Genomic DNA, 25,126 nt, shown 5'->3' with positions numbered 1-25,126 from the left:
GGCAAAGCTCAGTGCTGAGGTAGATACTACTATGTACAAGTTGGGGAAACATGCTGGAAATATCACATCTGTTCTTTGTCAGGCTGTACTGCCTCAAGAAAGGAAACATAGCAACCCAGGCTTGAGCTTAAATGGTGGCAATATTTATAGCAGAACATCTTTTTGCTCTATGCTAACAGAGTTCAGCAGAGCCAAGTTCTCCCTCTGAAGTATTTGGCAATAGCACAGCTCAGACATTATATAATGCCACAAGCACTTATGTAAGTGCTTCTCTTCAGAAATGCTACATAGCATAATAAGGATCCAAAATCCCATTGTCTAGGTAGATAATGAGAGTCATAGAAAGTGAATGACTTGCCCTGGGACATTGCTGTGAGTCAAAATGCACCTCTCTGGACCTTCAGCTTGTAATTTTAACACTGATCTTCCTATCAGTTTAGTACTTGATTGGTGTAAATAGAAAGAAAACTCTTTGGGGAAAAAATTAGAGCCAATTGTCCCAAAATATTTCATTTTGTGGAAAGAGGAGAAGGGGTACTAAAGTCTTGATATTTTCCTAATACTTAAGAGTGTTGGCAACCAAATGAGTTCTAAACAAAAATCTACTGATTACACTGAGATCATAAAGTGTCAAAGTCAATGTTAAATTAATTAAGCTAAAGCCAAACAACTGGAAGATGAACTTCGGAAGCTGACATAGTTCTTCTCTCCTCTTGCATTACACAAATTCAACTAAGAGCTGACTACATTTTGAAAAAGCCATGCCCTGTGAATGAACTCTTTTCATTTGTTATTTTTACATGCACATCTTTGCCCCAGGATGCTTAACCTATTTGAATTCATTCAGAAAGAATTAGCAAATTACTTGAAAACAGAGCAATACTGCAATATACAAAGGTGACATCCCAGTCCTATTCCTAACAGCATATTTACATAAAACATTTGATGGAGAACTTACATTTTCCTAAGATTTTAATTGTAGAGTATGCAACATACATAAACCCAACCCTCAGCATCCTGATGGATGTCATTTTCTGTCAAGGAATCCATATGAGGAATTCCACTCCCTTAGAAAAAGCACTCCTCAACTAGATTCAACAGAGCTTATTTGGTTTCACTATTGGAGCAGATTCACAAAAATAACTTCATCTCTCTACAGTCCTAACTTTTGTAAAGGATATCAGTTGTTACATTCTTTTAAGAATTGTACAAAATAGCAGCTACAACATGACACTGCACTCAACATGTAAACAATGAATTGTGAATATTTTCAAACTTATATCCTTTGAAGTTATTTTGGAAACAGCCAAATGGATTAAGACAAACAGTTTAAGACAGAGAGACAGCTTTCATGAAAAATATTGATAACTCACTGATTATTCTTTATTGACTTTTTCAATTTTTATAAAAACTTCTCTGCTTTATTGCCAGTGCTAATATAATTACTGCATAAGTAGCAAAGCCACAAATATTTTTATGATTGTGGAGCTACATAGCTTTCCAGCTCTTAATCTAGTCTTGAAATAATCTGATCATAAAAATGTGTGAGTGCATGTTAGAGCAAAATTAATCTGCTGAATCCTTGCTCCATCTTACTGTCAAACCAGAGCTATATAACTGAAATAGGCTTAATAACTATTCATTAAAATCTAGCTCTAAAACACTTTAAGAATGTAATACAGTATTATTTCTCTCTGCACTGAAAATATTATTTATTTTTAGTATATTGATATTTTGCATGGAACACGCAGTACATGCATTAAATCCACATCTTAAGGAAATTCAGTCTCTGCAGACAGAATTGTGCTTCTTGATGTATAAAAGTACACGTGACAGCTTTCAGAATCAACAGCTGAGGCACAAACCCTAAATAATAGGCTGAGCTGAATATTACTAATTAGAGGCCAGGACGTGCCTACACAGAGACACAATCTGGACCAAAATTCAACTTCAGCAACTCAATTCAGCAATTCAAAGAAATCCAATGTCTTTGAATAAAATCTTTCCATTAATTGGATTTCTCAAAAATTCAGTCCACAAGAAGTTGTTTTTTCACTATGTGTAGTTACAATTGTCATAAAAGTAATTATTTAAAATAATTTTTAAATGCAAAGATGACCAGAAAGTTTTCAGAATATCTAATTACAAAAAAAAAAAATTAAATGAGCTATTGAGCTTCTAATTAGAAGTTACAATTATGTTCTAACAATTGTATTCTTATTTTCCTATGTGTTTCCAATAGAAGGGAGAATATTTTCAATTTTATACTTGACATCCTATTAAACTATTCACTTTGTTCTTTATTAAATATCTTTGTTCTTATTTAAATACTTTTTTAAAAAAAATTAAAAAACTCATTTTAAAAAAAGTGAATAATAGAGAATAGACTTTAATGTTATATGCACATCTCATAGAATCATAGAATACCCAGAGTCAGACGGGACCCATAAGGATCATCAAGTCAAACTTCCTGTCCTGCACAGCACCATCCCCAAGAATCACACCTGCACCCAAAAGCGATGTCCAAACTCTGTCAGGCCTGGTGCTGTGACCACTTCTCTGAGGAGCCTATTCCAGTGCCCAACCACTCTCTGATAAAGAACCCTTTTCTAATATTCCACCTGTCATGGTTTGACAGGAAGTAGGTTTTCTGGGATATGCTCTAGTCACCAATAGGTGTTCAGATTTTAATATTGGCACCTGGTGTGGCCACTGAGGACAATGGATACGCCTCTGAGAACACAGGGGTAAAAAGCAGAGCACTCGCAGGGGAAGTTCTCTTGGGTTTCCGCGAGGGAAGCAGGTCAGACCTCCCCCGGCCCAGCTGCTGGCTGGGTGGAGGAGGGGAAAAGCCATGCGGCCGGGAGACGTAGGCCTGGCCCGAGGGTGGAAGGGTGGAAGAGAGAGAGCACCGAGAGGCATCGGGCAGCCCCCACTAGGAGACAGAGAGAGAGAGAGAGAAAGAGTCTCTGCCGCCTTAAAATTTGATATCATGTCCTGGCAGCCCGTCTTGCAGAGAAGGTGGGGGGGAGGTGGGGGGGGGGCGGTGCACGGTACAGCGAGAAGGTGTCCGGCCGCTTGTGGGAGTCTCCGGGCGGGCAGAGCCCGAGTTTTTAACCCCTTTTTGGACAATGAAAACTTTACAGAACATTGACCTTTCCTAGAAGAGAGATAGAGTTGAAGATGAAGAAGGAAATGGGCAAGTGTGAGAGAGGTCTGGGCAAGTGAAAGATGTCAGGAGAGAAGAATCTTAGGTGGGAAGAGATGATGGAGTGGCTTAGCTGGACTCTTCTTCTTATAGCCATGGACAGAACCATGTTCCTTGTGACACAGAGACTGCATCCAGGGGGAGGCAATGCCTCAGGACCAAGAGGGTTCAGTGTTGGTACCCCTCGGCCCCAGGAGGTGAAATCTGGGGGGGACAGGTGTCCCAAAAGTGAGACTGCACTCTTTTTGGAACGGGACAAAGCACCCTTAAAAGACGACCCTAGAAGCAGCTCTGGTCCATGTTCAGTGGTGAGAGCACTGGACATGAAAGGAAGAAGTCACGATGGCAATGATCTCCGGGCAATGCCACGAGTGACATGGAAACACATGAGGTTTCAACAGTGTTTCCAGGGGAAGCCCATGGCACAAGAAAGACTCCTCTCCTCTTGATAAACTGAGAATTGATTGTCTGAAGGGTAGTGCTGGACCGAGAGTTGAAATTTGGGGGATAGATGTATTGGAAATTTGGTGGGGGGAGAAGGAAATGTATTTGTAAGGTTTTCATTTTTCCTGTGTGTTCCTTTTTACATATAGTTGTAGTGTAGTTAATAAAGTTTTCTTTTCTTTATTTCTAAGTGGGGGCCTGCTTTGCTTATTCCTGGTCACATCTCACAGCAGAAACCAGGGAGAGTGTATTTTCATGGGAGCACTGGCACTGCACCAGCGTCAAACCATGACACCACCTAAACCTCCCCTGACTCAGCTTCAGGCCATTTCCATGGGTTCTGTCACCAGAGAGAAGAGATCAGTGCCTGCCCCTCCTCTTCCCCTCTTGAGGAAGCTGTAATTACAATGAGGTTTCCCCTCAGACTACCCCAGGCTGAACAGACCAAGCGACTTCACCTGCTTCTCAAATGCCTTCCCTTAAGGCCCTTCAACATCTTCATTGCCCTCCTAGATGTGAGACAGATTTCTGACAAACTCAAAACACGTCCTCAATAAAGAATCTTTTTTTAAGTTTTGGGCCAAATCACTAGGGCTGATTTTTCAGAAGCTTTCAGCAAAATTATTTTCTTCTTATTTTCACCTTCTTTTTGCCATAAAGAGGAGTTCAGGCGTTTACTACACCAAGAATAAAAAGGAAATACATCTTAAAGTGTTGACCTGCTTCGTTACAGAACAAATGGGAGATCCTTTTGTGAAGAAGAAAGCTGTGTAAACCAGTGATAGCAGCTAGTACAATAACTTGTAAAATATTTCAATTATATTTAATTATTATTTCAATTATATTTCATTTGACATGTCAGCTCTATATATTACATTGTACATCATTTCATGAACCTTCTAAGCCCACAAATCCAATGTACCTACATTAGGTATCCCAAAATTTTGTACAAAGTTTTAAAGTATATGGTAGTGTTGTTAACTTAGGAACACTCACACGGATTCTACACATCTCAATCATGAAATTTGGAAATTATTTGGTTTTTCTGTAATCACTTATTTTCATCTAAGCAAATTTTTAAACTCCTATTCCACTGCTGAAATGAACAAAAATTAGATTAGCCATATATCACACTTTCCAGACCTTCAGTATGTTGTTTTGCAAAATATTATTTAAGAAAACAGTTTAAGAACCGAAAGTTTTACATTTAGGAGGTGGAAATGTATGCCAGATTTTACTGTAAAACTTTCATTAACTGCCTTTTTTTTCCTGTAGAAGAACCACTGTACAGATCATTTTATACAACTTACCAAATATCTTTCTGAAGAGACACTGACTAAAATCAGATCATCTCCAACCCGCACTTTTTCTCCTTCTGATCGTTGTTTGGAAGCAGGATGTATGGTCCACCAGCAAGCCTCACCTAGTGTCAGGATCGAGTACCAGCAAAGAATGAAACAAGAAAGAAAGAGCCCAATGTTACTGATGTTACTGTCACTCTTGTTTCAGTCTTAAAATTTCCGATCCAGTTTTCACTGGGCTAAACCAAGTGTCCATGTGTTTTCCATAACTGGTATCATTCCTGCATCACCTTGTTGGAAACTCAGCTCTAAAATAATGCACATAAGCAAAAGAGTAACTGGAACAGTCACTCTGAAACAGTGACTACTTCTTCCAGAGTTGAAGAAGGTGATGGCTCTCTGTGTTCTCTAGGCAACCTGGTCCAGATCACTTTTGCTAAACAATTCCCTGTCACTTTCATTACAGATTCTGGAAAAAACATTGAAGAATAGTCTACTGAGAATTTGGACAAAGATATAGAGCAATCCATAACTAAGGGCAATGAAAATAAGCATTTATATACCACTTAAAATAATATTTGAACGATCACATAAATCCAAACTCAAATATGTTCTTCAACTTTTACTGACTGTTAGTGCCTCTAATCCCCCAGAACATGTGCAAATACTGAAGTCAAAAATTCTGTTCCCATGATAAATCTTGTTTTCAGATGGGCTTCTTTAACTAAAACCATGCTGTTCAGAAAAGAACTCATCTGTGAACTGTTAAATTGTTGCAGCTGTTATTTTACTACTCCTATCTAAAGCAAAGCTTTACAAATCAAGCAAATAATCTAACTAAGCCATTCTTAAGACTTTTATTTTTAGACTGACAGCATTCCTCATTATATAGTCTCTTAAACTAGTGGTTACCTGTTGTGTCCTCTTGCAATCCTACATCAAATGCCAGCTTATCCATTGATGATCGAGACGTAGAGAGACAGCAAAGGTACTACCAAAAGAAAAAAGCATACATTACTTTCTCTGCTCACTTCAAATAATATAAAACGCCATCAACTACTAACACATGATTAAATATTCTTAGATTATCCCCATTAGTTATTACCAAGAACATGTATGCCTGATAAGCTGAAGTGCACTCAAGGAGTCTTGACAAAAATATGTGTTCTAAAATAACCTCTCAGTCTACCCAGGTTATCGTTTCACTGAGATGGGAATACTAAGAGTGGAAAAAATGTAGTTGCATCAGATTTCAGTTCCATGAAGCCTCACTTTTAGGTTAGGAGTTTGGAACCTGTATAATTCATCAGAAAATTTCCAACTAAGACTTCTGTCCAAAATACATGTAAGAAGAAATCTCCTTTTCCACTCAGTCCCTAACATGCTCAGATTGACAGCAAGGTGCCAGCTGTAGATTCAGTCACAGCTTATGCAATATGGAAAATCCAAGAGGAAAGAAATGAAAAGTCACCAGCTCAGACTGACAAATGGAGGATTCAGCACTATGGGAGCCAGACTTAGTTTTGGCACTTAGCCAGATACAACCAGCTTGGTTTTGTATTTCTAAGCACCTATCCTTCATAAAGGTTTCTAGGAACCACAGCAAAATGCCTCTGATGTGAGTAATTCTCCAGATATCAGTAAATGGCAATATTCTGGTCACTTTCAAACATAACTTTCATACAAAAAAGAAATCACTGCTGCTCCCAACTGATGTAACACAGTTACATACCATGCCGCTGTAGGAATGGCGCAGCAAGATTGCATGCCCGTAGAGCAGTGTTCGATGTCCACCACCTTGAGCAGACTGAAAGGCAAACAGAAGTGATATACTGGTATGTTTTAATAAAATGGAGCCTTTTGAGAAAGAAAAGAAAGAAAAGAAAGAAAAGAAAGAAAAGAAAAGAAAAGAAAAGAAAAGAAAAGAAAAGAAAGAAAGAAAGAAAGAAAAGAAAGAAAAGAAAGAAAAGAAAGAAAGAAAAGAAAGAAAAGAAAGAAAAGAAAGAAAAGAAAGAAAAGAAAGAAAAGAAAGAAAAGAAAGAAAAGAAAGAAAAGAAAGAAAAGAAAGAAAAGAAAGAAAAGAAAGAAAAGAAAGAAAAGAAAGAAAAGAAAGAAAGAAAGAAAGAAAAGAAAGAAAAGAAAGAAAGAAAAGAAAGAAAAGAAAGAAAAGAAAGAAAAGAAAGAAAAGAAAGAAAAGAAAGAAAAGAAAGAAAAGAAAGAAAAGAAAGAAAAGAAAGAAAAGAAAGAAAAGAAAGAAAAGAAAGAAAAGAAAGAAAGAAAAGAAAGAAAAGAAAGAAAGAAAAGAAAGAAAAGAAAGAAAAGAAAGAAAGAAAAGAAAGAAAAGAAAGAAAAGAAAGAAAAGAAAGAAAAGAAAGAAAAGAAAGAAAAGAAAGAAAAGAAAGAAAAGAAAGAAAAGAAAGAAAAGAAAGAAAAGAAAGAAAAGAAAGAAAAGAAAGAAAAGAAAGAAAAGAAAGAAAGAAAGAAAGAAAGAAAGAAAGAAAGAAAGAAAGAAAGAAAGAAAGAAAGAAAGAAAGAAAGAAAGAAAGAAAGAAAGAAAGAAAGAAAGAAAGAAAGATGAAAGAACACTGTGTACTTTGAGCCATCACTTGTTTGGTAAAAATATGTTCTAGAATCTTGAATCCTTTTTCCTTGTGCTGAAAGGAGTTCAGCTTAGAGGCTGAACTGCCTCTAAGAGCAGCTTTGATGTGTGTCATGCTACCCTCTACAAACTCACCTATTGTTAAATGGCTTCATATTCACCCATTTTTCCTACAAATTATATCTTTCCAAGACAGATGGTATGCAGAGGGAGATTTTTTAATATTCTCCTTATTTTACCAGAGTAATGTGGTCTTCAACCACATTGAAGACCATCAACCTGCAAATTGCTTTGTCCCACACTGCTTTAATACTATCAGAGAGAATTCTTTATCTGCTAGGATAGGTAAATGTTCAAAGACATCCAAGCTAACTCAACAGTATTTGGGGGTTCTGAAAATTCAGAATCACATCCAAGTAATTCTTCCTCTTGAGAAATAGCATAAATCTTGAGTAAAAGAAAATTAAATTGATAAAATTCACTTGTATTCCAAGAAACTACAACTATTTCCCCCAATATTTTTACTACAGTTTCTATTTATCAATAATCAGTTTAATCACTCATGAAAGAATAAATAAATTTTGTTAAGGCATGAGTAAGCCTTCAATTTCTTCTGAAGATTTATGTATTCCTTATGCTGAAATGCAGATGACTAGCACTGGACAGGAGCAGAGACTGTCTGACAAGACATTGTCAAGAGCATAAGTTCATACTTTGACAGAATAACTCATGTAACATTATGCACAGCACACTCTCCAAGAAGCAGTGATAAGTAAATATTTTTTGAGTCTATAAATGTGACAACACCATAAGCAGCATTACTCTTTCGTATAGGAATCCTATATTTAATTTAGAGTTTAATTTCTTATTATGGTATTTATATCCTTTCTTTTACCATAGAATACTGATCTTCTCTTTGACTGGAACATCAGATTCATTACAAAATACATTTTAAAAAATCATACTGTCTTACATCTCTGGCAGCTACATTTCAGTGCTGAAGATCAATTTAACTGAATGGCTATGATAGCAACACACAATTATTTCCCTTCCTTGTTTATTTGTTGTCCTTCTTTATCTTTTATGCGTTAGCATTTATTGAACTTTTAATTACTTGGTCAAGGAATAAAACAAGAGGGGTAGGTGGTGAAGCACCAAGCACTTCAAAGGTAACAATTTTAGCATTTTTAAGAAACTGCCAAGAGTTTCCGGCTTTTACGTTTATTGAGAAAAGAGCAGCTTGATGGACACAAGGTACATTTTGACTGTCAACAAACTGCATAGTGGCCAAAATGCAGGGAGCCACATTGAAAAATCTCTTTGGAAGACTGAATGATATGAATTTTTGCTAAGAAATAGTCAAAGTCATGGAGTTTGTCACAGGCACAGTCTTGACAATAAGATATGAAGACTTAGCTCTGAACTACCATTAGCACCACCACTTTTTCCAAAGGCACAAGGAAAGAAAAAGGCATTTGATAATACCAGGCCCACTGTGCCAAAGATGAGCACTGAATGTCTGCTACTCATCACATTATGGAAGAGAGAAAAAACTGCTGTGAACACACTGCCCTACCAGCATTTCAGATTTATCTGCAAACTTTATCAACAGCACACATAGGTACCCAAGTAACAAAGTCAGTAATACAAACAAAACATCAAAATTTCACCAGTATTTTTATCAAAAGTATTCTATTTTACTATCCCATAAATTAGATATCTAACATAAAGATTTGATTGCCTGTTGCACAAAAGCTGAGAACAGCATAACCCACAAAATCACAGCAATATTAGCTTGCCTTTACTTTGGCTATATTGATTTGTCTGTCTAGCACCTATTTTGTTAAATTCTCACTTGTAGCTGAACAGAAGAAAGGTAGGTTCTAAAAAATTCAAACACTTTTGAGAAAAATGGAGGATTTTCCAATCCTCTTTTTTCCAAGAGGATTAAAGCAATTCTTTTTAATTAGTATTACTTTGTCCATTAGAAGAATGCAACCAAGTCTGCAGTTTGTTTCTTAAATGTAAAAAACATTTACAGCATTTTCCACTTAAGGGTTTCTAAGAGAAACCCTTTTTCTGAGAAAAAAACATTCTTTTGGAGACAAAGGGAAAAGATGAAACAGGAAAATACAGAAAAGGATAGTAAGCAAGGATGGCTCCATGAAACTGCCTTCCATTTCGGAGCTTGTCCTCCAGGACTGTACATACCTCTAAGTTCATTTCCTATTTTAACAGCTCATTTCATAACTACATACTCAGCATTTATCTTCATGCCAGAACCAGCACAGCAAGTAGCTGTTGGACCATGATTGCCTACTGAAATACTCTTTGATTTTTAAAATTATCTGTTCCATTTCCAGCAGAAAACTTTTAAATTTTCTACATTAAAAAAATTAAATTTAATAACTGGACTTCTGTGGCAAAGATGCTACATTCAAGATGATATCTGATGCTAAAGTTTTACCAAATTTATTGTAATATTGCAAGAATAACATTTCAGAAGACCCTGCAAGTAAGAATACTTGGAAGCCACAATGCTGACTAATTCAATCCATAATGCCCACAGATTTTTGCACAGATGTATGAATGGCATTATAATGCAAGGCAGTTACTAACAACCACATTATTTATCATGAGTCTTATTTTCTTTATGTTCAAAATTTCCAATTTTCAGAGTAATTTCCAAGTTGAACAATACATTCATAGTTATTCTTCAAATAAAATCAAGCTGAATAAAAATACATTTGTTTTCAAAGAATAACTTATCCATTGAAATACTACAAGCTATTGTATTCAGGAGTGTCAATTATATTAACACAAAACTCTTCATTTTATTCCCCAAGAATGTGGGGTATACAAAAAAGTTTTCAGAACTGGCAAACACTAAAGATAATCATTTCAGATTGAAAGCATACGGGACTGACAAATTCACACTGCTTGTGAAAACTTCATGTAAACTGCCCATCTCTAATGCAATATTTCTGCAGCTGGAATACAAGATTAATTTGGAGTCATCTCATTACCCAAAAGTCATTTCTAAAGAAAAGGCAATTTAGAACAGAACAACAAGAATTAGAGCTGAATAAATTAGCATTCAAAAAATATAAACAGCTTTCAAATTCAATACAGTGGAAGACCAGGCGATGACAGATTATTAAGATCTGAGCTGTTTAATTTGATGAAAAGAGTGTTATCGTAAACCAAAATCAAAAATAATAAGCTAAAATTTGGAAATATATTTTCCATGTTTTCTTAATAGAAAGAGGATTAAAATGCCAAAAAGCACTCAAAACCTACAACCCGAAAGCTATGTAGTAAAATGTGCAAATATAGAAGGAAAAAAAAGATCAATTTTACCACAAATACCAACCCAATATGGAGTAAGTTATGTTATACCTGATTCAACCACCCCTTTGTAGGAGTGCAACTTTGCACATACATGACTGTCACAGGCACAGACATGTAATCCATCCCCTCACAGACCAAAAGACTCACACAACAGCACCTGCACTACTGTGCCTATGGCTGCACTGCTGCATTCCTGGACATACATGAGAAGCTGCAGGATATTAACCATGGTCACATGAATACATGTTTTAAAACCATTTGTGCTTTTGGGAACCTCACAATGAGACCTTTTAGAGGATGGTGAATAATCTTGTGGCATCCATGATTCTGAGTCAGCCATTGCCCTTCCATTCTTTTTATACTAACAGCCTTATGTCTACTAGACAAAAACATCCTTTAGACCAGTGAGAACTCTACTGCAAGCAAATGCTGATTTTTTAGTTGAATTTTCTTCACAGGTCTGCACAAGCTTCAAATGTGTGAGAAAAGAGGAAAAAGTTCTGATCTTCAGGGAGGTACCAGAGAGAGAACCATGTAAAAGCATTTAGAAGTATTTAAATAAGACAATTATTTAAATGTTTTGTATATGTAAAGAAAAAGCTTCTGTAATGCTATTATTCAGAAATAAAATGCTTAAGAAAGCCTGACAGTAATTACATTTAACACATGATTATTCAAACAAGTCTAGTCACCCACAAAAGCAATTTAAAAATACTGAATGTGTCACACAGGAACTGATTCACACTCCAGAAACATTCATACAAAATAACATGGCAAGTTTTTTAAGAAGAATGTAAAGGCTTTTCCTGCTTCATTCCATGAGAGATCCATATTACTAGAATGGAGTTACTGATGTGCTATATGGAAAATGACAGTACAAAGACTAAAGTGTGAGGAAAAATAGCTCTGATAGACTTCAAAAATATTTTTTTAAAAATCAAATGAAAGAATGAACTACATCAGTAAATCCTTCAAAACTGCAGTCCATACAACTTACAGTTATAGTATAGCATGCCTTAACCACAATCAGCTGTACAGCCTTGTATTTCCTCTGTGCCCCAGATCCAGCCCTAATAGTCTAGATGGAACTTATGACCAACCAATATTGCTTTTAATGGGTTTCTAAAAAATACTACACAACTGCTTTCATGGCACTGAATATGGTAAAGTGGTGGTAAAATAAAAGAAGCGACATGCGCCCCATTTTTCTTCACAAGTGTTTTTCAAGGCAACTACTGTAAGACACCATTAGAAGTTTCAAATATGACTATTAATGGTTGTTTCATATGTACATTGGAATAAAACAATGTCCTTTAAAGGTTTGACTACTCACACTTCATTAAAATGGAATATATTGACATTGGCCATCTTGAACTTAGATGCTGGAGACAACAGCACATTAAACATGCGACACCAATACTTCCATAAAAACACTTGCAAATATGAATACAAAAGGCATCATATTCACCATCACAAGGATGTTGTTTCAAGTTTCATGGAGTTCAGGAGTTCAAGATGCTGAAGAAAGAAACAGTGACTGCACAAGAAATGTGTTTTGTTTATATAAAATTCTTTGCAACTTCCTACATTTAAGCAAATTAAAGCTTTCTATTTAAGCAACTTGCAAGAAAATAAAAATTATTGAAAGGATGTGGAATACATGTAAATCTTGAAAATTTTGAATCCTTACTTAGAAGAAGGAAAACCCCAGATGGCAGAATTAGTCATGAAGTGAAAGGAATCAGGAAATTAATAAAGGGACCTGGGAGGGATAGGAGGGAACAATGTCCCACAGTTTAAAACCATCCCACCATGATTCTACGCATAAATATCTGAATGACACTACAATAATTTTTGTAGAGGAGATGATTCTCAAAATATTTCCATAGCAATGTAATATCTATTCACCTATTGATTTCATTATCAATGTGCAATTTCTCAATCTGTTGTAGACCAATGTTGATGGAGGGCAGTATTTATCTAAAATCAGCAGTGATGCAGTTCTACAAGCTGCGTAGAATAGGAGGCCACAACAGGCAAGTGTTCAACGAGACCTCTTGCTCCCCACAAGTACATACTGTCTAAACTCTTTCACTCTGAACACAGCTTCAAATTACTAATGAGAACTTCTTTCTGATACCAAGCAACAGCCAGCTGGAAAACACAGGAAGGCTTGTTCTCTTAATACTACTATGATCAATTACATGAAAAGTTGGAAATGAAAAGCTAAAAAAAAATTTTCATATGGTGGGTTGACTTTGGCTAGATGCCAGGTGGCCCCTAAGCTGCTTTGTCACTTCCTCATCTCAGCTCCCATCTTCTTACAGGGGAGAAAAAGTAAGATGGCAAACAGGAGAGATAAAGCAGTTTACTAAAGCAGAAGTGAAAGGTCATGCATGTATACAAGGGAAAAAAAAATTTATTTGCTACACCCCATCATCAGGAAATGTCTGGTCACTTCTCCAGAAGCAGGACTTCAACATGCATCATGGTTGCTCCAAAAGACAAATGTTGTAAACAACAAATGCCTCCATTTTCTCCTTTTCGTAGCTTTTATATATGAGTTGACATCATATGGTATGGAATACTCCTTTGGTAAATTTAGGTCTAGTGTCCTAGCTGTGTCCTATTCCAAGATCTTTCTGACATCAGCCCACAGATGAGAGGTGGAATGTTGGAGAGACAGTGCTGATGCTGTGCCAGTGCTGCTCAGCAATAGCCAAAACACTGGTGTGTTATCGACACCAATGCAAAGCACAGCACTGTGAGGGCTGCTGTGGGGAAAACAAACTCCATCTCAGCCAGACCTAATACACTTGATGACAAAACACTCAGATTAATGTCGCTGAAGGCAACTAAATAGCCAGCAGATAGAAAAAAGGCCCTTTTGGTCAGTAATTCAGCCTACCTAAAATCTGAGCATTCTGCTTGTGGTTACACAGAGAGTTGAGGATAGCCATGGCTCTAAGTCTGGCATTTCAGTTTTGCCAGATGAGTGCCAAGCAGAGTCCAGAAAACCCAAGCAGTGGTGAAAAATAGAGTGTGTGGAAACAGGCTGAATCACTGCAGAATTTGTGAAGTAACCCTGGAACAGAGCTAGAAGGCTTGCGAGACAAGATTAGTCAGGCAAAACTAAACAACTGATGCTTGGAATACTAACACTGGGAAATTAAATCTCTAGCAACATCAGAGAACTTGAAAATACTGCAAGCAGTAAAGACTAAAAAGCTACAGAGACTAAGCCAAGAATTTTTACATCTTCTTCTTGCTCATAGAAGTATACATTTGTATTTTAAAATCTTGATACAAAACAGACAGAATTTCCTTTCCAAAGTTACAGCATCCAGGCCCAGAACCCTTGAATTCTTCTATGGAAGAAAACAACAATCCTAACCCTTTTGCAATCACTGTGCTCTCGGGTTGCTGTTTCCAGTAGTTGGCACCAAACAACTAGAATTTGGTTGCTTAAAATTTAAAGATACAAAGTAAATCAGTTCACTGACAGGAGGCATCGAGCAAATATTCCCTCACTCTGCTCCTATCACATAAGAGCAATATCAAAGGGTGAATTCAAACAGCCTAAAATCCCTTTCTTTGTCCCACTGTAGCCTACACACCACGTTACATGAAAACAAACAGGAAGTTGAACCTCTCAAGACATTACATATGCAATACATATTCATGTCTTGATACTTTACTCTTAAACAACTATAGACTTTCTGTGAAATTCACTATCAAACAGCAAATGCTGAAAAAATTCAGCCATAGAGATTAGTATGATTGATGACTGCTGATACCTACTCCCAGATAATGATGGCCGCTGTAACAAGAAAAAAAAGTAAGAAAAAAAGCAAGAAAAAAGCAACAAAACAAACTTCTTTTATTAACTTGATCAGCAGTTACCTCTGATTTTGTGGCAGGCCAAAAAACCAAAAGAACTAGAAAAAAGACTTCAGCTAAACTATAGGTTTCCTAAAAATGGCTTGAATCTAAAGCTGCATCACAACATGTAATTTTGTTCTATATAAATATCACATAAAAATCTGAATTTGAATAAATCAGCTGGCCAAAAAACCCTATAAGCGTGTCTTATTCACAGAACACAGAAATATTTTACTATATACATTAAAAAGATTGGGATAATTAGAAATTATGACAAATAGTTGTGCCAGCACCATGCTAAACGATCCTAATTTTGCTAATATTGACCTGTTGGAAGGCAGAATTAGAAACACTTCAAATATACTTCATTATTAATATTTTTGACACTACATTTATGTTTTCACTTTCCTAGCAATGGGAAACATCACAACAATGAATAGCAGACACAGCAGTAAAAATTAATCAAAAGTAAATAATATTGATTGTCTGCTTCTAGATTTATATGTAAAACAAAGATTTATATTTATGGGTGAGGCAATACTTCCATTACAAATGCCTACTTTCAAGCACTTCCAGTGTTTTGGAAAAGAAATCACCCGGGAAGATAAAATTTATCGATTTCTCCTTTAGCCTACTGAGGATTTCTCTTCTCCTATTCTCCTCCTCCTTATCTGCATAGAACATAGAAGAAATAATAAAAATCTTCCTGGTTATTTTAGAGCTAAATAAGTGGAGGAGGGAGGCATTTTTTGCAGGTTAAGGATCGTGACTAAGCTTTTTCTGTTGTTTAACAGTACAAGGAATGTGAATCATCCTTGTCACTCAAGAAAGAAACTCACAGATAAAGAATAAGAGAGCCGAGTGGGAAGAAAAGATGGATCAGCAGAGGAATCATGCTAAGAAAACTCCTCTGACATCATTAAATCCAGCCCTTAAAATAGAACTGCTTATCTAGCTAAGAATTGCTCACTTTTGGAGAGTGACAGTGAAGCAAGACCATACCATAGAAAAGAAAACTCTTAGGGGATGAAAATCAGTAAAGAAATCAGTTTATATGTTGAATTGGGAATAGACTGGTAATTAAAGTAGAAAATGGATAAGCAACACATTTTGGAGAAAACTGCAGGTAATTGTTTAATGCCAGTTATTCAAAATGCTTGGAGGTTCAAGTGCTTTGTCATATTTTTAATGAGACAAAAAAAAAAAGACAAACAACAGCCCCAAGAAACTGAGCACCAGCAAATGCCAGTGACAGCCCCATCCCAAAAACGGGCATCCAAATGGGCATCCCAAATGCCCAACCACTCCACAGGTGAGACACAAAACCATCCAAACAGTATTACTGTGACAGAAGAAACAATGTGCTGTCCCTGCTTTCCAAAAAGTTTTACGGTAACTTCTTTTATTTATTCATTGTGTCAAGACTTTGTATTTACCGTGTAATGCTACACTGCCATTGAAAGGATTAGTATGAAGTGAAAATTAGAGAAAGCGGACAAAAGTCCTTTCTCCACAGTCTGCCTTTGGTCCTTCACAATCATAACCCCAAAACAAACCAGAGTCATCGTAGTTTCTAAATTCAATTTTTTAATTCAGTATGTTTTATGTTCAAGAAAGTGAATTTGATGCTGTTGTTAAAAATTAATAAATAGAATTCATTAAATTGTAGGAATACATAGGAAGTATAATACCAAATGTTTAACTTCCTTACCTTCATCATAAATTTCTGTAGATCCAAGAGAAGGGGAAAAAAAAAGAGAAAATGTGAAATGAACATTTGCTTTCAGGTGCATAAAAATGGGATTTGTTTCCCCTGAAAAAGGGAGTAGGATACACTCACTAGAAACCACATTTAAAAGGAACATTTATCATTGCAATTAACATAATTATAGCTCATGCTAGAAAGCAAAACAGCTACTCTGAACAAGACTTTATCCTTTTTTTGTTGTTGCAATAGTTTTTTCAGATTTTTCTTAACTTGAAATAATATAGCTCATGAGACTCCCTTTGCTTAAAGATTAAACACAGTACAAGCAAAACAGGAGCCATGTCTGATCATCTTAAACAACTTGTTCTGATGAGTTCCTAAAAAGTACAATGTGAGTTGTTAAATCCTGCACTCAAAGTGCACTGCTGAAGAGCAACACCATTATTGTAGTAACATATTGTATGCAAATGAAAAATAAATTAAGAAAAGTTAAACATTAGTAAGACTTCATGCACCGGTTTAAAAAAATTAAGTGCCACATGGCTGATGCTAGAAGATTATGGAAATTTTTAGGTAAATTTTCATGAAGGTTGCCTAAGAATAAAAGGAGAGTAATGTGTTACATGCAGTGATTTTCTTTTCTTTGTCAGAGATTTATGGCCACCTTTCCCCTTTTGACCTCATCAGTTCATATTCTGATATCACAAAGGTTGAAACTGAGGACTGAAGTTTGTCTCTATCCCAAATGAAAAGATAATCTAGCTGGAGAGCTTCCAAGCAAGGCTGGCTGCTTTCATTTCGTATGTGCTTTTTTAAAAAGAAGTATCTGTTCTCAAAGATGTACAAGATGTTCGAGCTAAAAGAAAAAAAACCCCTATAATCTAATAATCTTAAAATGTTCAAAGACTTCTCTCCTTCTCTTCTTTTAGGGCTATTTGGTTGTTATCAGTATAGCTTTGGAGTTATCACAGAAATTTTGCTGCTTTTACTGGGTGGTTCCAGAAACTAACCAGGAATCTTTGCTGAGCTTACTACAGTGGGATGTGTGTAAATTCATTACTACATAAACAATTTATGTAGATGATTAATTCAAATTAATCCTTTCCTATTTGTGAAAGTCTGTATTTGTCAATAGAGACTTTCACTTGCCAACATGCTGTCAGTTTATCAAGGACATTAGATCTATCAAAAGACCTCAGTTTCTTCCAGCTGCCGTTCATATATAAAATTTTATTCTGTGAATTATATAACCCCATTTTTTTTCCTCACATTACAAGTACTATAAACAACAGTCTTGTAAAATCTTCTGGTTCTCTTTTTGATAATTTACTTAAATGCTTGATTGTAATCTTTTAACTACCTTCAAATTAAAGTGAATAATTTGTATCTTCTATTGATTACTAAAATGATACAGCAGGTTCTTGTGCTGAATTTTTTGAAGGACCAGATAGAACAATTCATTCTCTTCAGCTGAAGTATTAAATGAACTATAGCAAATGCGAGCAATTGTCATCTATTTGGGTCAGTCATATCATGTGCTTTAGAGCTACTTTGGTTCCTTAATAATTTTTAAGATAATTTACAGATGATTCTTAGAGCTAAAATGTGCTATGAATAATCCCCACAAGAAACAACTGAAAGACAACAGTGGGTTAGGGCAGTTTGAACACATATCTATCTATCTGTCTGTCTGTCTATATATCGCTTTAAAAAAACACCATACTCTGAAATGTTATCGCAAATACTTAAACATAACTAATGCCCACAAATGCAAAGCAAATGCCCTGTGAAAGTTCAGGCCAAGCCTGAAAAGTTACATATCATGACCTGGGAGGGCCACAGCTGCAAACAAATGGCCAGCACAGAGGCTTCTGGACACTCCTGTCATGCTCCCATCATACCGTTCTGCAAGAACATTCTCCAAGATTTTTAGACCAAATCTCTTGCTAGCTAAATGAGAATGCTTACTTTAACTCTCAGCTTAGGAAGAAAAAAAGAGAGAAAGAAAAAAACCAGCAGAAATTATGTACTTTATGTATGCAATAAGCTGTTACACAAGAAATATTTTCAACTCATTCTCTGCAGAGGGCAGAACTTCCTGCTCCTTAACACTTGTTCTGTGTGTCTCAGAACAATTGTTCACATAAGCTTCTGGACTAACGCTAGCAATTCAGAATGCATATATGAAAATTAAACAGATAGAACACACATATAATTTCAAATTTCTAAAGTCATTCTAACTTCCTGTCCTGGTTTTGTCTGGGACTGAGTAAATTTTCTTCCTAGTGGCTGGCACAGTGCTGTGTTTTGAATTTAGGATGAGAACAGTGTCAGTAACACATATTCTAGCTGTTTCTAAGCAGTGTTTATAGTAAGTCAAGGACTTTTCAGGTTCTTTTATCACCCTGCCAGGGAGCAGGCTGGAGAGCACAAGAAGCTGGGAGGAGACGTAGCCAGAACAGCCAGCCCAAACTGGCCAAAGGGATATTCCACACCATATAGAGTCATGCTTTATATACAAAGTGGGGAGAAAGTTGGCCTGGGGCCACTGCTCAGGAACTGGCTGGGCATCAGTTGGTGAGTGCTGAGCAATTGCATTGTGCATCACTTGCTTTGAATATTCTAATTCTTTTTTCATTAAGATTATTATTGTTTTATGTCCTATTAAGCTGTCGTTATCTCAACCCACAAACTTTGCTTTTTTTCTCTCAGTTCTTGCCCTCATCCTATTGGTGGTTGGGGAGGCAGTGAGCTAGCAGTGTGGTGTTTAACTGCCTGCAGATTTAAACCCATCAGTCTTTCTGGAGCCCAAAATGGGGCACAAAGGGTTGAGATAAGAATAGATCTGACCAGAGCATGCTATAAAAATTATTTATAAGCATTCCTTTTATTAGTTTATTAGTCTCTGGTCACAATGTTGACTTTTTTACTCTCAGAGTACATAGAAATGTAGAATCATAGAAAGTTTAGGGTTGTAGAGGACCTTAAAAGATCATCTAGTCCAAACTCCCACAATGAGCAGGGACATCTTCAACTAGAACAGGTTGCTCAGAGCTTCATCCAATCTCACCTTGAATGTTTCCAGGGATGGGGCATCCATCACCTCTTTGGGCAACCTGTTCCAGTGTCTCACCACTCTCATCATAAAAAACTTCTTTATATGTAATATAGAATGACCCTTTTTCAGATTAAAACTATCACACCCATCCTATTAAAACCAGCCTTGATAAAAAGGCCATCTTTCTTACAGCTGCTGTACATGTTCTCAAAGCTGAACTATGTAACATATCTTACTTGAGGTATATGTTCCCTGCCATGCTGTTTATCAGCTCTGGGGGCTGGATTAATGCCATTATTTTGTTGTATTTTGTAACACTGCATTAGGACAGGTTAAATTGAGGGTTGTGAGACTAACCTGGGGTTGGTACACAGCATTGCCACCACCTCTGTATTACAGGAACCATCTATTAGAAATTACTAATAATTACATCGTTTATCTTTACTTCAAGGAGAGCCAATCTATGGGGAAATACCTTCTTCCATCTTCCCCTTCTCCAGGCTAATTACAACAGTGCTTGAGAATTTTGAATATTCTCAGGATGTTCGAACCAGCATGTTCCTATTGCTAGAACTCCTGAATGTGTTTCAGGTCTTGCTTAAGGTTAAACAACTATTTAAGAATACCACCCAGAGATCTGTGCTGAGGCTGGATAGTTATGAGTGGCAGGGTGTGTGGGATAGAATACACAAGTGCCTAGGACAATGGTCACCTCCAACATTTTGCAATTACACCTCTGAACAAGTGCAGTATACTGAGAAACTAGTAAAATATTTGGAAAAGGTATTCTGTCATCCTGGTGATTCCAGAAAGACACAAATCACATACTTTAGCCTGACTCAGGCCTACTGAGCTCTGTTCAACATTATTCAGTACCCTCAAGGGGCAGAGAAGGTCTCTGGATCTGATGGCAAAAGGACAGGCTCTGCAGCTACCACAGCACTGGCACTGCAGCTGAACCAAAGAACCAACAGATGCCAGTGTCAGTCTTCTCAGTAGACAAAAAGAAATATTGGAAGCAAAAGTGAGGTCATTTAGTAAGGGATGAAAGAGCATCTTCTAAGAGGGAGCAGGAGGAAAAAATGAACTAGGCAGACTATCCCAAAGCAGGGCCACCATAAGAACAGGAGGAGGGAGAGAGGCAGACACTGATAAGGGAGAAGAAAGAGCAAAAACTCACAAATGAGGTGCAGACCACTGATCTCTTTCCCTGAATGAGCTGTGAGATGTGTGAAAAGCCTTCAGCTAGTGTCTAGGTAAGCCCATTGTCACCTTCCTGCTCCTATGTTGGGAAAAGGGGAGCAGCAGCCCAGAATTAGAGGGTCAGGAAGCAAAACAGCTGGGATTCCGTTCTTTGATAAACAAAGTGGTTGGAAAAAGGGTATAGTCCTTAGGTTCTGAAGGCAACTTCTATACGATGTGAAAGAAAAGTATCCCTTCAAGAAAGATATTATATGCCACCTAGGCAAGTGGACCACCACTGAGAAAGGTATCCAGTACCTGAGGAAATTAGCCATGCTGGAGGTGGATGAACTAGCTGGCCAACTCCAGTAAAATGAAGAAAATCGTTTTTCCTTTATCATGTCAGCTGTGGAAAAATTGGTCCAGCAGCACAGAGATCCAACTCCCCACCTGTATGGACCAGTAACTCAACTATTAGGAGTAAGCTTTCCTCTGCTCAAAAGAGAGGACACAGTGAGTACACTCCACCCTAAAGTTTGACCTGAGTGACCACAAAGAGGAGAACTAAGGAGGAAAACCTGCCTCAGTCCTAGAGGCACAAATATGTGAGTTGCAAGGAAAAACAATCACAAATGGGGTTCTTCCAGGAAAATTGCTGGTCCAGTTTCCTGTGGGAAATTCCCCAGAGCAGAAGGGCTGATCTTACTCTTAATTGAAGGGACTTCTGATTCATATTTACAAGTGAGTAGTCAAAACTAGTGCTAGGACTACAAGGACCTCGCCCACAGAAAGATGGATGAAAAGGACAACTGGACTTTTCTGGATTTTACTGGAACTGTGAGGATCCAACGGTTTGTCTCATCAGACCCACAGTGATAAAATGCTCTAGTATACATTAGTACACACCAGTTTTAATACCTTCAATTCCCATTTGTATTTCTGGAGAGACAGGGAGATCCCAACAATTGACTGTATTGGAGGTCGAAGTGAGCCTGACTAGGAATGACGGGCAAGAGCAATCCACTGTGACTGGGTGAAGGGAGTGAGTAAGCAGTGAGTACAGTAAATCCTGTACAAGTGAGACCAATGCAAATTTGATGACTAGATGCATTGAAATTACCACTTTGTCCTTCTCTTGTTAAAGAAATCAGTGTCCTCTAATTTGCAATGGATCTCTTCAGTGTTCAATTTTTTCAGAAGTTGTGCTGAGAGGTAGGACTGGTGATTGAATGTAACCAACAACAGGATAATCATATTCCTCTCATTAAGTCTTCAGTTGCATATGCTATCTGACCTTTCAGGGACAAATGTGAGTGCTTAGCATCAAACAAATATCCTCATGAAGAAAATGCACTGAGCACTCAGCAGCTGGAATACCTTACTGGCTTGGAACAGTACTTGAAAAAGGAAAAGCAATAGAAAAGCCTTTGCAGAATTTCAAATCATTATATTTGAGGAATATAACACCCATCATTCTATTCATCCTCCTAATTACTTCCTCCTTCTCAAAATAAAGCAGATAATTGACATTTAAAGCCTACTGAAGGTTTATCTGAGCACATTTAGGATGTGTTTTTAATATAAATATTTACAGCTGTTTGAGGCCATTATATTCCTTGGCTCCTTGGACAGCTTTCAGGTAATTTACCACTTACTATTCTAATTTATCATAATTTCACCATAATTCTTGAGCTTTCTGGCTAGATGCAAAGATAAAAAATATTATTTCTATTTTATTTAGAATTTTTTAATAGAAAAGTTGCCAAAAATCCTTTAATTTAGAGATCATCTCCTGACTATATCTTTTGTGGAATTCTTATAGTATTCCATTTGCTCCGTAAAAATATTAGATCTTTACACAAACTTATCCAACAAATACTGAAAACAAGTAAACTGAGACACTTTGCTGTAATTCACAGAAATTACTATTGCTACCTAGAACACAGCTTGAAATTCTCAGCACTGTAATATGGACTGAAGGAGAAACACCAAAGAAACCCTAGCATGCATTTGGAAATGTCACTATTTGATTGGGATAAGTTTAAATACATATGCACATAGATTTCTTTTGAAATTAAATAGTGTACATTAGAAAATGTTTGTATCAGTTTATTTTGCTGATGTGAATTAGACTTGGGCTGCAATTAGCATCTGCTAAAATATACAATACTCTAAGAATGGAATTACAGATGTGGTTGAAACTATCACTGCAGGTGTGACATTTTAAGCAGCATTTCCATAGTCACTCCATTTTGATATGCCTGTTCACTTCAACATCATACAGTATTATCTCACATTTTCCTTCAAGACATGTATTAGAACTGAGTTCTCAGTACATGAAACTGAGTTAACACTGCTCATATTACTCCCTACACTGAGCCACCTCTGCAGTCTGTGTTACATCTAAAATTTGAATGCAAATTCTTTATATTTGAGGATTAAATATTTGTGCACAAATAATGTATTTTCCCACAGCAATATGAAAAGTCAATCTATATTTCAGCAAATTAACAAAGTGTGAGCAAGAAATTATAAGAAAAAATTGTCCTTATATAATTCACTTAATGCTTGAAAATCATACTGATTATTAAGTACTGATGTGCACTTAATTACTTTAATAGAATTGAAGATGTATTACTTGAATAATTTGCCTTGATGAAGCCTTGTTTTGTGGCTCACTTCAGCCTCCACAAGAACCCTAGGTTGTTTCCACTAGTCAAATTCCATTTGTTATATTTATCCAGTCCACACTATCAAAGTGAGAATTTATTCACTACTTCTCAGTTTAGAAGTCTCTGTAATGAAAACAATTCTTTTGAAAAGTGTCTAAAGTGGGTGTTCTTATTCTGCAAGTTTCTTTTCTCCAAAGAAATTGAAAATCAGCTTCACTAGTGGCATAAAGCTGAGCTAACATACTTACTACTTGAGGAGAAGAGAAAAAAATTTATCATTACCCTCAGCAAAAGATGTTTCTCTGTCTCAAAAACTGAGACAATCGTACGATGCTGTAACTAGCATAGCTTTGCCATCAGCCAGGATAAACGTGAGAATTCTTGTACCTTGCACTTTGTATTTAAGAAACAACACACTTCATTTGCTTTCAGGTAAAAAGCTCTTCAGAGTAATCCCTCCTGAAAACAATAATTCTGGATGGCTCTTAATGCCAAATTTTCAAAATAATTTACCAACTAGATATAGTTAAATGTGTAAAAAAGGCCAAATTATTACTTCACCAGAGATACTCAAGGAAATTTCTTATCCTTACACTGATACCTGTTGTAGAGCTAAGCAGTTATCCTGAACGGCAAGGCAGACACACAGGTGCTTTTATGAGTGCATTAGTCCTGTTGTATGCAAGTATACAACACCTCCCTTGAGATCACAAATTTGCAAGCACATTGCTAATTCACAGAAAAAGACACTATAAAATTATTTCCCTTATTTCATAAATACATTAAAAGAGAGAAAATGTCAGGGAGATTAAATGAACTCTTTTCACTATGTGTTATTCAGTTTCATCTTACTGCATTACTGTCATTTTCTCTGTAAAGAAAATACATTCAGGGTCTTCTAAATTTTGGTTCAAATTTAATAAATCCCTTTGATCAGGTGCTGGGGGTTCCCCACCTTGGTAGTTTTATAAAAAGCCGAAAAGCCTTTTTCAGATATGAAATGGGAACCAGGATGCCTTACTTCCACTAGGTTTTACATTGGGCAAGATTCTTTAATCTATTTGAGTCTGCACTGAAGCAGATCTACAAGTCTTCACTCATACCTGCTCAGAGACAAAAGGATGAAGCCAAGAGTTCAACAAGTATCTTAAAGCCATTTAATTTGTACCCAGCTTCAACTGAGAGCACATCCCTTCAGTAGAATAATGATTTTGGAACAAAATCACAAGAAAAATTATAGTCACTTGACAGAAGTACACAGGAACTGGAGTAATTTCTTCTAAAACTTTTGTTAGTACACTTCATAGGCTAGAACAGCTCAGAAGTGAACGACTTTAGCTTATCCTTTGAACAGCATGAAACTGCCTACAGCAATTTGCTCATTAATTTGACACAAAGCTTCTCTCTGGGCTTGGGCTTTAAGGTTTCCAGAGATAGATATAACTAAACACACTTGCATTAACCTTGTGTGCGCTATGCTGGGAAATGGCTTATCAAGAAATACATGTGTTAGAGTGAGGTGTCTGCCCCTGTGAGCATGCAGCTTTACAGCAGCCAGCTTTCTACTGCATTAATTCACTGCACTTCCAGTCCACCATAAGACCTCTGGTAACACTCTGGAGTTACAGAGGGAGTTAAAAGCTGCTTTACAGGCCAGACTGGAGCTTCATCAGAGAGAATAATTTCATGTATGACAGTAAAGCCAGTATGCACTCCACCCC

The 25,126-nt window shown here is 36.7% G+C and overlaps 1 protein-coding gene across 1 annotated transcript in view; it reads right to left on the bottom strand.

Moving 5' to 3' along the window:
• RYR2 (ryanodine receptor 2) overlaps positions 1-25,126 on the bottom strand; it is a 384,696-nt gene that overhangs the window by 222,265 nt on the left and 137,305 nt on the right. Inside the window, exons 5-7 of the mRNA XM_066546800.1 lie at positions 6,686-6,760; positions 5,866-5,944; positions 4,963-5,075 (exon numbers count right to left, since the gene is read on the bottom strand). Coding sequence (XP_066402897.1) covers positions 4,963-5,075; positions 5,866-5,944; positions 6,686-6,760 — 267 coding nt within the window. The remainder of the gene's footprint in view (positions 1-4,962; positions 5,076-5,865; positions 5,945-6,685; positions 6,761-25,126) is intronic.

Source organism: Molothrus aeneus, chromosome 3, assembly GCF_037042795.1.
Source record: "Molothrus aeneus isolate 106 chromosome 3, BPBGC_Maene_1.0, whole genome shotgun sequence".
Taxonomy (NCBI): Eukaryota; Metazoa; Chordata; class Aves; order Passeriformes; family Icteridae; genus Molothrus; species Molothrus aeneus.
The sequence above is the reverse complement of the archived record's forward strand: the minus strand, read 5'-3'. Positions and strand labels throughout refer to the sequence as shown.